Genomic DNA, 14,782 nt, shown 5'->3' on the forward strand with positions numbered 1-14,782 from the left:
GGGATGGAGGAGAGAAGGAGGGAAGGAGGGAGGGAGGGAAGGTGGGAGGGAGGGAGGGAGGAAGGGAGGGAGGGGAGATGCAGACACAGGGAAAATCAGGCATCCAGAATCTGCAGAGTAAAATACCAGACATTCTAGGAAAAAGTAGATGTCATATCAAGCATTTTTCATATTCAAGGCTTGTGATATTAATGTTAGTCTAACATGGGAGCCATTAACATGCTTAATAGTGAGTGATTTATGTATAGTAATGGACATATGTATGTATATAAACATAATGTACAGGTGTATGTATGACTTATATTACATAAATTCATATTGCATACTATGTGGAGAAGGATTATGGGAATCCAATTATAAAAGAAACTCAAAGGACTGAATTTCATTTTATACTCTGAAAAGTCTTTATAGTCTCAATATATTTCTTATTTTAATGTATCTCCCCAGAATTAATATTTTTACAGTTATAACTGAGATGAAATGAACCTTGACTAAAATGTTTAATATGGTACAGTATGGGATATTATCTACCAAAGATATGATCATTGAAATTAAGATAATGAACATTGAAATTAAGATAATGAATATGTCTATTACTTAAAAAATTCCCAATATTGCTCTGTAGTCTTTTACCCTTTAATTCCCCAGACACAAGATATCCATTCCCTTTGTCTGTCACCAACTTCCAGTTACTACAATTTTGTGTGTGGCTGGATATAAATAGCATGAATAAATGCATGACATCTGACTTTGAGTAATTATAAACTTATGTACTTTATTGATTACTTAACTGAATAATTAATTACTATTTGTTGCTGAGTAACATTCCATTATATGTATATACCACAATCTGTCTATTGACCTACTTATGGGTGTTTGGACAATTTATATTGAGGATTACAAATAGAAATCTTTTGTAGCCTTGCATAAAAAATAAAATCACTTTTTCATTAAAGCTGGTTAAATGCCTAAGAATGGATTCGTTTCCATCATGAAGTCCATGTACTCTTAACTTTGTAGAGCTGTTTTTAAAGTGGTATTTCATATCTATTAAAAATATATAAATATTCTAGAAAGCTCTTTCTTCCAAATCCTTGTATGATAATAGTAAAGATTGATTTTTAGCTATTTTATCAGGAACCCCACCTAAATCAACATAGCTTATTTGAAATTCTCTTATGTAATGTGGATACTTATCATTCCAAGTTCTGAGAATTTTTTTTTTCAGAATAGAATTTACTTAAAATTTCTATCTCAAACTTTTGGTGCTTATTTTAAGTCATGAGAATGGCTTATATTTTATGTTCAGGTTGCATGTTGAGTGTAGACATTCCTATTGTTTTCCAAGACTGGGTTTCTCCTTTCATTTCATTATGGCATTTTTGAAGAACATACATTATAGTGTGGTAGAGTCTATATTACTGATTGTTAAGCATTTTGAAGTTTGTATTTTTATGTTTTAAATTTTCAAAACCCACATATTGTGATTTTTCTAAAATGTTTTAAGTTCATAATTTGAAAATTTTTGTAATTATTATTTAAATTTTTCATACTTCTATTTTTCATCTTTTATAAAATGTTTTTTCTGTGAAAATGTGAAACTGGTCAGTGATAACTTTCTAGAACATGGTTTTGCTATACTAACAATATCATTTTAATGTTTTCATTATGAAAATAGTTTCAAACTTTTATAAAGACTAGACACGCTGGGCGTTGGTGGTGCAGGCCTTTAATCCCAGCACTCAGGAGGCAGAGGCAGGTGGATCTCTGTGAGTTCGAGACCAGCCTGGTCTACAGGAGCTAGTTCCAGGACAGCCTCCAAAGCCACAGAGAAACCCGGTCTCGGAAAAAAAAAAAAAAAAAAAAAGGACTAGACACATACTTCTGGGCTCAAATATTGTAATGATAAATCTTTCTGCCATCCATCCTAGTTCTGCCTGACACCTTAGGGCCCCAAGTAACACAGAGACTTATATTAGGTAAAATGCTGCTGGCCAATGACTAAGATTGCTTATTTGTTAGCTCTGTCTTAAGTATCACCCATAACTATTAATCTACATATTTTATAAACATATCTTATTGAGGACACTGGCAGAATGTGTCCTGTCTTTCTGAGATCACATGGATGCTCCGCAGAAAGGAGTAGAAAGAAGAAGAGGAAGAGAACGACTTCCTGCTTGTCCCTGCTTATATTCTGAATCTGCCTGCTATGTCACTTCCTGCCTGGATCACAAGACTTTACTGCATTTCCCAGAATCCCCCTTGACTTCTAGTCCTGCCTAACTTGCTGCCTTATTGGGCGAACAGTGCTTTATTCAACAACCAATAAGATCTAAATACACAGAAGGACATCCCCCATCATTTCCTCTTTTCTGTATAAATAAAAAGAAGGGCTTTAACATTAACATAGTAAAATATACAACAAAACAGTTATCAAGTACGAACTATAGTTATGAAATTTAGTCCATCAACATTTAGCAAGTTTTAAAGAAATTATCCTATCATCTATCCTATCTTTGTGAGTCTAAAGTCTTATATGTAGCTTATCTTTTATAATAACTAAAGAAAACTATAACTATCTGTCTTCAACTCCATCTAAGACCACAGAAGAAAAATGTATAAACTCTAGAACTGACAGAGATATCTTGATACCTAGACAGTCACCCAAAGTTCCTCCATAATGTTGGGGCATCCATCTTCAGTCTATAGGCCACAGTGTGTCTAGCAGACTTTTTAGTGAAGTAGGAACCTTTTAGGACTGTCTTGTTTTGCAAGATCAGCAGTCAATTTTCTGTGGGTCGTACATGTCCATTTCATCATACAGTCCAGGCAATAGCAGTTTCTTTCCCAAATGGTTAATTTTGCCATGTTGAAATCAAACTCCATAATGAGTTTCTTCAATGCCCATCCTCCTTTCTGACATAATTGTTGTGCCAGGAGCAGTTGTGTCTCACTGTCATGAAAAACCCTAAACCATTTGAATGCCATATATTCTGTAGGTCTTTGAAAGGTTTGAAGAATATCTATCTGTCTCAAATACATCTACCTTTTTTTTTTTCTGCAAACTGCATGAGGCTTTATGGTTGTTTAATGAGCTAACCCCATGTTAGCTCGGGTCTTTCACCCACCTGCCATGGCGGATGGCTAGCAAAGACAGCTTGAACCAGCTGCATAAAGAACTTTCAAATACATCTTTTTATATCTAGAAAACCTAAATAACCCAACTATAAGTTCTGACTATAATAGGTGACTATATAATTTGTATTTAATTATGCATTACATTTAAAAAGATCACCCAATACCTGAACAATAGGAGAAATTTACATATAATAAAATTAACCTTAAATTTGTATCGATAAATGAAAAATCCATACCAATGGAAAGTATTCATTTCTGTATCCTATCCTCCTTTTTTTTCTTTAAAAAGAGATTGACTGTGATCATTACCATATATAACCAACCCCATTTAAATGAATACAAACATTTATAAACAATATTTGTGAATTTGGGTGTTGTTTATTCCAAACTGCTTCCTGCTAGTTGGGGGGGGCGATGTCCATACCATGGGGATCATGATAAAACACAGAAATCCTGGCTGTAGTGGTCTATGACTCCATCATCTCAGTTGTTTTGGATGTAGAATCAGACTGGATCCAACTTGCTTTGTATCAACTGACACTCCGGCCAGAACTTTGGGTACTGACTTCAATTAACAGAAGAACTTCAATCAAGATAAGGACTTCAAACTGGACCTGCAAACAAACATCTCCCACAAGACATGGATTGGATTTAACCCATTCAGGACTTTCACTACACTTACACTTTTTTTCCCACAGGACCCCATGAGGCTGTCATTGTCCCAGTTCAGCAAGAAGTAGCATGGAGAATACTATGCCTCTTTCTCCACTGTTGACATCTAGTTAGGGCTAGTTTCCTATTGTTTAAGGTTGGGTTTGGAAGGAGGTGTTCAAGCTTGGACATCTCTAAGATAACTTTAAGGTTTAGTTGGAATATATATAGTTTAGATGTGACATTAGTAGATTAATATAACTTCTTGTAATTCACCCTTATAATTGTTAATGATACATACTTTTCACTGTTAAATTTCAATCCTTTTTTAGACTGAATGGGGAATTGTAGGGGAAATGCTGGTCATGCCCATTTGGGGCGTGGCACAGGTGATACCAACCATGCACACTTGGGCATGGTCAGAGTGACATAGCAAGACTTTAAATATGAGGGTTGTGGCTCTCTCTGTTCCCTGACCTGCATGGTTGCACAGGACAGACTCTGTCACATGTGTACTTTTCTAAGAAACCATCTTCTCATCAAACTAGCTCTGACTCCATTGTGATCCACATTAATTGCCTTTCACTTTAAAATATGTTCCCTTTTTTTGCTTTAGAATTAGGCATTTCTTGGGTTGCTATAGTTTTTTTATGATAAAATCCTTTAACTTTGCTTTCTTAACTTCAGAAACAATGTCTTATTCACTCTTAATCATTTATATTTCCATCAAACATTTAAAATCAGCTGTTCAGTGCTATAACAACAACAAAATGTCTCCAAGGAATTTAGTTTTTAGTAACTATTTCATTGCGAAACCCAGGCTAGCCTCAAATCAAGCTTTTCTTTTATTGAACTTAAATGTGCTGGCAATACAGGTTTATAACAGTGTGTGCTGCCAAACTCAGCAGCTTCCATTGCATCGTACTCTGCAACCAGGGAAGATGCCTCGTCTAAGTGTATGTTTTTGTCATCATCATCGTCTTCTTCTTGTTCTCCTCCTCCTTCTTTTCTTCTTCTTCTTCTTCTTCTTCTTCTTCTTCTTCTTCTTCTTCTTCTTCTTCTTCTTCTTCTTCTTCTTCTTCTTCTCCTTTTTTTTTTTCAAGACAGGGTTTCTCTGTAGCTTTGGACCATGTCCTGGAACCTGCTCTGTAGACCAGGCTGGCCTCAAACTCACAGGCTACTTGTGCCTCTTGAGTGCTGAGATTAAAGATGTGTACTATCACTGCTTGACAGTGTACGTCTTTTATTTTAACATATACATCTGTGTAGTTATTATTTCAACTTTCTCAGTGAGACTTAAATTTTTTCAACAAACAGGGATTGCTTATGTTTTGTCAAATTTTAGTGTGTATTTTAGGTGTTTTGTGAAGTTATGATGTCTTTCTTTCAAATTTGGATATTTTATTTCTATTAAGTACAGGTAGAAGCAATGTTTTTATTTTCCGCTTCCACCATTGTATACTCTAAACATGCTAAGTTCACCTACTAACTCTCTTAGGCCCTTTGTAGATTCCAGTGACTTTCCTGTACAGGTGACTATGTCTGAAAAGATAGTTTTCATCCACTGCCTCACATGAAATGGGTTTATTTCTATTTTTCCCTTAGTACAATGATGATAGTACAGTTGCGAGTAGAAGTGGTACAAGTAGACCTTATTGTTAGCTTAAACTCAAAGTATCCACATTTTCATGATGATATATATCTATCTAATACATATCTGTGCATCCAGTAAAGCTGTTCTTTGTCAGGGTGAGGAATTCCCTTCTATTATATCCAGTTTTGGAGAGAATTCATTAAGGATTGGTAGGCTTTCCTAAGCTCTTTTTAAAAAAAATTTTTAATAGTCTAGTCATGAGATTTTTTCTTAACTTGTTAAAGTGGCAAATCATAAAGATCGTTAGGCTCCATCTACACACACTTGCATTCCCCATGACAACTCCACCTATTTGTAATGTACTAACATTTGGATATGTTACTATATATGCTTCCTTGGCTTTTGATTAAGAAAATGTCAAGGGTGTGATAATGAGAGCTGTTTTGAGTTTTTGTCTGGGTTTGCACTGAGGTATTTCTGGCCTTGCAGAGTAATTCCTTTAAAGTTCAATGATGAGAGGATTCCAAGGAGAGATGAGAAGTATAAGGCAAGGAATTATTCCTTGATAAAAGAAGAGTATTTCTTAAAACTGAATAATTCCTTAGCTATAATATAGATGAGAACCCCCTGAAAACTCATTTAAATTCACTTTGTCTATTAGATGGTCCAACATGGATACTATAATGATCTATTACAAGGAAAGAAATCTCCTCAGGTGTTATGGAGCAGGTGAGTCACATGCTGGGCACTCCTACTCCACTCCACTGAAAGTGTCACAGTCACTAGGACTTATGAAAAGTCAAAAGTCAAAAATTCTGTACACATAAAGGTATGCTATTCAGTAATGCACCAGGAATAAGTGAGAGTCACCTGAACTCTCCTAGCTTTCAAGGCAGCTGAAAAGCACACTGACATTTGAGGAAACACTAATTAAGTTAATGAAGAGGGAGGGAAGGAGGAACAGAGTTTAGAAGGTTGGATAGTTTCTCTACACAGGCTTCATTTTCCTTAGGACCTGTGAAATATCTGATAATAAGGGAAATATCAATGGGTCAGATGTTTGAGTACAGTTGATATAGATGGATCAACATGGATATGTGAGCTAGAGAGCTGATGACATTGTCAAGAAATTGATGCCCACCTAAGAAATCTGATTTTCAGCCTTCATCTTGTACAAAATACCTGCCCAGTAATATAGTCTTTTTCCTGTACTATGAGATGCTCAAAGTGGTGTTGTGAGGATACCAGTTTCTTGAATTTAAATGTGGGTATGTTGCCAAATATATAAATGGGAATGTTCTTGGTAATAGTTGAAGAGAGTATTTGCAAATGAGTCAATGATTATAATCATGGACTATACTGTTTATATGTTTAAAGAGAACAATGATAACAAAGGAATGGTAACTTGCAGAAAAAGTTTTGGAATCTATAGATCCAAAGCTCTTAATAAGATGGAAGGATTATTTTACTAAGTGTATTTTTAAAAAGGGGTTGTGTGTAAATTGTAGTGACTGAAAAGTGAAGTGTTTGAATTGGCATGTTTTATGATTACAAGCAAGGAGGTACCACATTGGTTTACTATTCCAGAACATGGCGCTGAGATGGCTATGGACATGGTGAACATAGTATTTATATAAACACTGAAAATCTCTTTCATAGAGCGATGCCAATATCAGAGTAGTAGAAACACGAATAATGGATCACCAAGGACCAAACAAAAATCAGACAACATAGAGATCTAAGTACAATGGAATAAAAAGTTAGATTTTGCTGGCACCAGAAAGTGCAGAGACTCTCACCTTCTAGCTCATTATTTGGGATCTATCATAGTTTGCAAAATACATGTTTCTACAATGTTCAGAAATAATAAAATTCACTTACAATATTTATCAACTTGTTATATGTACAAGCAAGAGTACTTATGTGTTTGGGCAAATACCAAATGGAAAAATTTTAAAGCAGTAGCCAGTTACTCTATAGACTTCTACAAAGAAACTGAATAATAATAAGTTTCTCATATTTTTCTCCTATTCACAACAGGAATAAAAACAAGTTGGTTTTGAAAGTCTCCTACCAGCTCAGAAGTACAACGATGGAGAATGCTGCCTCTGTGCCTCACTAGCATCCGTTCTAATTCTGTTTTTCAAATTCACAGAGAGTGAAGACGTTTATCAAAGGCAGGTGCTGTCAATTTCATGTATCATCTTTGGAATTGTCATCGTGGGCATGTTCTGTGCAGCATTCTACTTCAAAAGCAAGTAAGACCATTTCTCTGGTGATTAAAGGTTACATCTGAAAGAAAGCCCTTTTCCTTTATAGTCTCGATTTTAACTCCAAGCAGAGAGAACTTTTGCCCATGGACGCAGCAGTGATCTGATTGAATTAAAGCATTCCATGAGTCACAGTGAATTTAGGCAGCTGTATAAGTGTTGGGGAGGCAGGGGTTCTCAGGTACACAGTGTAGGATGTTTCAGAAACACTGTGATTGTTTGTACAATTTGATCACCTGTCTTCATTAACAAGGATTCAGCAGCTTCCACTAAAGGACTTGTTCTCAGTAGGAACTACGGTGGAGGTAGGCGAACCACTGATGTGAACCTAAATGTTATTAACCATTGTCAATAGGAAAAGTCTTTTCCAGAAAAAAAATTAAACAAAAGTATCAGTTTATTTTCAAATAATTTCAGTCTTGTACTCATAAAATGTAAGTCATATTTAATGAAAGAACACCAAGAAAATGTGCACTGGGATATAGAACTCGAATATTCTGCGAGTTTCACTTGCCAAGAAACTATCCAAAGAACGTCTGATGATTCATAAGGTAGAATTAAAAATATATTATATGCATATTAATGTGCCCATAACTATGATTTTTTATAAATTAGTGTGGGTGAATTTGTTTATAGAAATGATGTCATCTGCACTTAAAATAGTAATTGCAGATCAAAGTGTCAGTCTGTTGGGTTTTTCAGCCTTAAGACATTGGCTTGTGTGACAGGCCTGTGGCCTATGTGAAATCATAGTCAATGTGCAATTGCTTTTCTTTGGATCATTGTTTTTCTGTCTATTTTCTCTTCCAAAAAATGGACCACTTTCCACATACAGTTTGTAATCCCTATCTGTAAGTCATATATGTCAATATCTAAAGAGAGCTACAATTATGCCTTTAAATAAAAATATTGAGTCATGACTACAGGATTAGTGACTATTATTTCAACAAAATTTTTTCAAATGCTTTTAGAATTTCAGAACTACTATAATAACAGTACAGAGAATTCCCATGCACTCTATACCTAGTGCCCCTATTATTTGAGTCTTGTATTAGCATGGTATTCTTGTCACAATAATGTCTAATAATTGTACTGTGTAACTAAAGTCCATGTTTCAGCCTTCCTTACTTTTTGACATAATGTCTTTTCTCTTATTCAGGCCCTTATCCAGCATGCCACATAACATTTTCTGCCACATTTCTGTAACTATTGTTTATGATTTCCAAACATGTGCCAGGCACACTGGGCTTTTAGTGATTAACTCTCTGCCCCTGCAACTTTCCAAGTTTTTTTTTTTTTCAGTGCATTTGTCAAGAAATGAATTAGTCAACTTTTGTTGCCCTAACAAAGAGGTGAAATGTTGAACTTGCAAAGCCTTATTTGGGTTCAGTTTGTTCATTTCAATCCAGGATTGATTGCTCCTCTTGTTTATGTGACAGAGTATGGCAGGACATGGTTGCAGTATGAGCAGAGGAGGGCCTTCTGCCTCTTGACAGAATGTGAAGCAACAAAGGAAGGGGTAGTGTCCCACTCTCCCCTTCAAGGGAATATCTACCATAACCAGAAAACCATTCAATGGGTCCACCTTTTAAAGTCTTCACTAGTCTGAGTGCCAAGTTGGGGACTAAGCCAATACAGAGGCCCTTAGAGAACTTGTACTAGATAATATGGGAATTTATTTTAAAATATTAAATCTTAATTTTCAGGCATAAAATACAGATATGTAACATATAATATGGATATTTAGAGTATAATATATTTTTCAGCTTTAGAACCCCAAATTGTAATGGAATCCTAAGGCACTTTTAATTGTTCTCCAAATGAGTTCACTGAATTATGCATTTGAAGGAGTAAGATATAGTCTTCTGGGTAGAGAGAACTGCTACTTAGCCAAAAGCTCCATGCTCACAGAAATTTATGTTCTATTTCCATAACCACTCTGGTCTTTTCTCCCTGTTCTTGTACACTTGTCACTGTGTGACCTTATCAAATGGTATCTCAGCAACTGTCACTGTTCTAGTTGGTGGCATAAACCTGGAAAAGTAGTCTATTGAAGTGGACTAAGGTCTCATGCAATAGTCAACTTTATTCATGACATCAGACAATTTATATTTTGAGGGTATTCTGACTAGTAAGCAAGGCCAAATAAACAAAGGTCAGAAGTTTAGGCTGCATATAAAGTCATGAGAACAACCAGTACTTGGATAATAACAATAGTTGCTGGGCACTCTGAAGTATACCTACTCCTATTTACTACATCAGGGAGGGACACAAAAGTACATTCCAAGAACAATCCATATGGAGGAACTGCTGTCACAAGTCGTTTTCCTTGTTTTTTTTTTTTTTTTTGAGTTTTCTCACAGCTATCAAAATTCTCTTTACATAGCTTTATTCATGGAGGATGTTCTAACAGTAAGTAAAATTGTGGTAAAAAAAATTTGAGGTGGATAGCATAAGGTCTCAGAAATGAAGACATCTTCCAGTCAGAGAAAGTTCTTGTGTAGATCACTGAATCCTCCAGGAATGCCAAAAGACAGACTTAAAGGTATTGTCATCAGTCCCAATAAGCCCAAGTGTCCCCATTCACAGTTAATATGAGGATTAATTTTAGTCTTTATTCTTTGCTCACTTGGTTTAGTAGGAAACTGAATTCTTAAAAAGGAGTTTCTCTTTACTTTTAACCTACACGGGGAAAAAAAGGATGAGGTTGGCTGTACCAGTTTTTAGGTAATGGAAAATCAAACACATGGCTCAACCTTAAATTTAGATTCATGGAGAGGTGAGGAAATTTTTATAGGGAAAGATGAGTTATCAAAATTGGGAAAAAGAGAGTAGAACCTGGGAATTTGAATTGCCAGTAAATATACATACAAAACAGAAACCTGATTCTTCCCATGTGTTGTGGTCTGAGTAAAGGATTATGGGCTCACATGGATGTTCTGATGTATTGCTGTTATGTTCTTCAGCCGTGGAGGTCTTTGTCCCCATGTTTCCAGCATACAATACAGGAGGATGCTCTCAAACAGCCTTACTGAGACAATCCACCTGCAACAGTAGATCAATGTAAGGCTCTGAAGATGGAAGCAAAGGTCTATATCCTTATGGCTCGACATTTAGGTTTCTCCCACTCCACAATCTCCATTTCTTCACTTTCAAAGTGGTGACACCACAAACATCCCATGAAATTCCTGAATGCTATTCCTCTCCCAATGTCTGCTTCCTCAGAAACTCTGCCTGCTTTGACATCTATAGTTCCACTACACACTTCCTCTTTCTAAGGAAAGAGAGCAAAACAGATGTTAATCATTTTCTCTTTCCTGTATGCTAAGGGGAGAAGGGAAAACAAACAAGCAAACTCTTTGTACTTGTGAAAGTAGAGGACCAGGAAAGAATGGGATGGGAAAGAGCCAAAGGTAGATTCCAGCTGAAAGGCCATTTATCCTGAAATATTGCTGAGTCAGGACTTGTAGAAGGTGAATTATGAAAGGATTCATGAAACACATTCAGGCATTTTTATGAATAATATTTCTTTAAGAGCTTGCATTTTCCAGTTTCTGAACTATGAAATTACAGAAAAGACAGTGTTTCTGTCTTATTTCATAGATGGAACCTGTTTATTTTGTACTAAACCTTTTACTGCTTCCTGCTGATTTACATGTCTAGCACCCCTCCCCCGCAATTTCCCATTTCTTCTCAGATGAATTCCTGTTTCTGTGGCTGCTGTGTGCTGAGACAAATTTACTTTTACCAACAGGCTATAGATTTGTTCTAAAGAAGTAGATAGAATACTTTAACTGGATTAAAGCAATTGAAAGGGCTTAGACCTAAAAGTTCCCCCAAATAATTGAAAAGATTAAAGGAATGTTAAAACAGACAGCTACTTCACACTGGGGTTTAAATTCAAAGATGCTCATTACCTTCAAATCTTTAGCAAGTGTACCGCCATTGTGTGAGAGAGGCAATTAATACAATCTTTTATCTTTGGGGCAATATCCTCAATTCTGCAGCATCTTTCCACAGAGCTGAGCATGCTAGGTAACCAAAAAGGAAAAGAGGAACACTTTCTCTGTAACTGCCATGGTATCATGGAAGATAGCGCTTACGAATTCAATGTAATGAAACAGGCTCAGGGAAGTTTAGGTAATTATGAGAGTAGTGAAACTGGCAAATGGCAGACTGGGGTCTCATGTGTCAATCTCTCTGATAGTGGAGCCCATCTGAGCACTGTCTGCCAAGGAGTTTGTCACGCCAGAGGCCCTTTATCAGGAGATCTCTCCTTGGCTGAGAACTGGAGAACCAAACTATAGAAAGTGATCCTGCAGTTATGTTTATGAGTCTTGACATATAATTGCTGTGAAACCCTAGGAAAAAAGAAACTAAACAGACAGTAGTTTGGTCCACCCTTCTGGTATAGATGTTGAATGGTATAAATAATACTTAGGCAAGGACACTTTTCTTGGGAGCTCAAAGTCCTAGAGCAATCTCTTCTTGCCTGTTTAGAAGCTGAAGGACCTTACACAGTTCTGAGTAGTGGCTCCTAGCAGAGTTTGAAGCAAGATTGATCGGTTTGAAATCCTTCCACTCTAAACATCCTTTAGCAAATGACTTCCTTTCTTCATGCCTTGGCATTCTCATCTATTAAATGGGAGTAGAACATTACCTCATTACCAAGGTTTATTGTGGAAATAAATACAACAATGAGAGTAATGGACTTTTTAAAAAAATGTTGCAAATTACTTTGTTAGCATTAGCTCATTAAAGGTTAACTCTGTTAGAGATTAGATATACAGCTCAGGGGAGAGGGTTTGCCTAACCTGAATGGGATTCTAGATTTGACCTTCAGCACCATCCAAAAAAGTCAACAATTTTATTATTTGGCTTCCTGGTAACATAAAATAAGCTTTCCAAACATTAAAAATAAAGTTTACACATTAATATATGAATAAGTTACATATATTTGAAGTATAAAAATATTAGCATGTCTTTGCCAACATGTTAGACAAGCCCTAGCTCCAAATTTTAACTTTGGGTACTTCTCTGTAAATCTCTAAATTCATGTTAGGTATTGCTTGTACGCAGGGGATTTAAGGTTATAAGAATGCATTATAACGATGTTTTTTTTTGAGTGTCATTGCTTATTTCCCATTTATGATAAGGAGTAATACCAAGCTATCCATAGACAGAGGTATTATTTGGGGTGGTTGAAAGGGATTAAGGGTTGCCTCTGTGGCTCAGATTATCCATATAGCTTTAACATGTGACAAATACGGATACCGTAAAAACAAAACTTTAAATATTAGCAAACTATATCTATGCAAATATTTATCCACATATTCATATCTGCAGGAAACAAGCTAAACACATCCAGGAACAGCTGAAAGAGTCACAGAATGGGAAAAACTACAGCCTCAAGGCATCCAGCACAATGACAAAGTCTGAGAGCTTGATGAAGAATCATGTCCAGCTGCAAAATGTAAGCTGCACATCTCCACAGTCCTTTGTTGCACACCTCAGAATTTTAGGTACAGAGGGGCCAAGGGACCTGTGATCAGAACTGTAGAGTTGTTCCCTGCTTTAGCAATTCTTGCTTAAATGATCTTGCAATTGTATGAATGTGTGTGTGTGTGTGTGTATGTGTGCTTGTGTATGCAAATACTAAATGAAAAAGATGATTCTAATCTTTCATAATAACTGACCTCTGACAATGATTGAATTTTGTTTGTTCTATAAACCTCTTTGGGTCTTTACTTTTTGTCGAAAATATGGCAGGGATACAATGCCATATTTCTGAAGGCTGACTCACATCCAAGTCAGGTTAAAAAGGACATGAGAAGTTCATGGTTAGGATTAAATGAGAAATGTGGTCACAGAGTCACTTCTAATAGCAGGGCTGATGCTGTATGTGGGTCTTAAATCTGGAAGCCAAACACACTGCCTGCTTCATTCTATGAGAAGTACTTTTAGTCGTCACTGATATACACTGAAAAATAGTGAAATAAACACAATGGGATGCAGGGATATGCCTTGTAGGGTTAATTCTTTGCCACCATGTGAGACTCTGCTTCTAGATTCGTTGTGATGAAATGAGAGAACAAAGGCCATGGTACAAGCTGGGTGTTTGAGGATAATAGGCAATCACTGGGGCCTTATGCATGCCCTTCCAAATGCTTAAATCGCTGAGAATTTGCACATCATTTGTGATTCTAAGAAATCATTACCCAAAAGTTGCCATTATGATGAGTGTAACAGATGTACTTAGATGATTTAATGTGAAATTCATAAATCTGAATTGCTTCCCAACAAAGTTTCCCTAAACTTTTATTCATGGCAATATGCAAGATTGTTCTGCTCAGAAACAGAGAGAATGCCTTTGCTAATGATTCCTAATGAGTATAATCCCAGCACCTTCAACAGCCACCATGATGAGGATTGCAGTTCCTTAGCAACTGGCCCTGTGAGTAATAAACAAAGCCAAACACCTGCAGAAGCAGCAGGGCTACACTGTAATCAGTAACTTAACATCGAATAGGAAAGGGGGTCCAGCATGAACTGTACTTAACTTCAATAGGTTCAGCAGTGACCAGGCCGGGTAAAGGGAGGAGGAGAGTACTGAACAGAGATGAGCAAGGCCTTAATCAGAGGTGTCAAATTAAGAGTGCAAAGGGTTGTACAGTGTAAATTCCATCAGGCATCTGTGTCTGCTGGCTAGCCAATATTGGGGTCAGAAATGTACCTTCCTTAGATCTGGGAAACAGAACCTTTATCTTTCCTGATGATTGCATTTCAAATATTGGCCTATAGGTCTTCATGACCTGAGTTTAGGAGATCCACATTTCTAATCATGGGGCCTTTTCAGAAAATGCTTTGGGAAGGGAAGCTGAGGAACTGTCATTGGTATGGTGAAAACAAACCCAAAAAGCCTTTCAAGTTTCTGGAGTTCTAGTTTGATTCCAGGTACTCTATGGGGGAAGAGTCATTGTAGGACAGTAGAACTGAATGACTGAAGCTAGTATTTGTTCAGTTCCTTTAGTGTGGAGCCACAATGAGGATCAAATCATACCTGGAGAGAGGCTATAGGCTATGGTTTCTACAACCCATAGGCTAGACTTGTGAAAAGCAGTCAGGTCTG

The 14,782-nt window shown here is 36.5% G+C and overlaps 1 protein-coding gene across 1 annotated transcript in view; it reads left to right on the forward strand.

Moving 5' to 3' along the window:
• Window positions 1-14,782, forward strand: part of Nrg3 (neuregulin 3) — a 1,018,353-nt gene that overhangs the window by 979,067 nt on the left and 24,504 nt on the right. Inside the window, exons 6-7 of the mRNA XM_027389423.2 lie at window positions 7,539-7,641; window positions 13,000-13,126. Coding sequence (XP_027245224.2) covers window positions 7,539-7,641; window positions 13,000-13,126 — 230 coding nt within the window. The remainder of the gene's footprint in view (window positions 1-7,538; window positions 7,642-12,999; window positions 13,127-14,782) is intronic.

This window comes from Cricetulus griseus (assembly GCF_003668045.3).
Source record: "Cricetulus griseus strain 17A/GY chromosome 1 unlocalized genomic scaffold, alternate assembly CriGri-PICRH-1.0 chr1_1, whole genome shotgun sequence".
In the NCBI taxonomy this organism is placed as follows: Eukaryota; Metazoa; Chordata; class Mammalia; order Rodentia; family Cricetidae; genus Cricetulus; species Cricetulus griseus.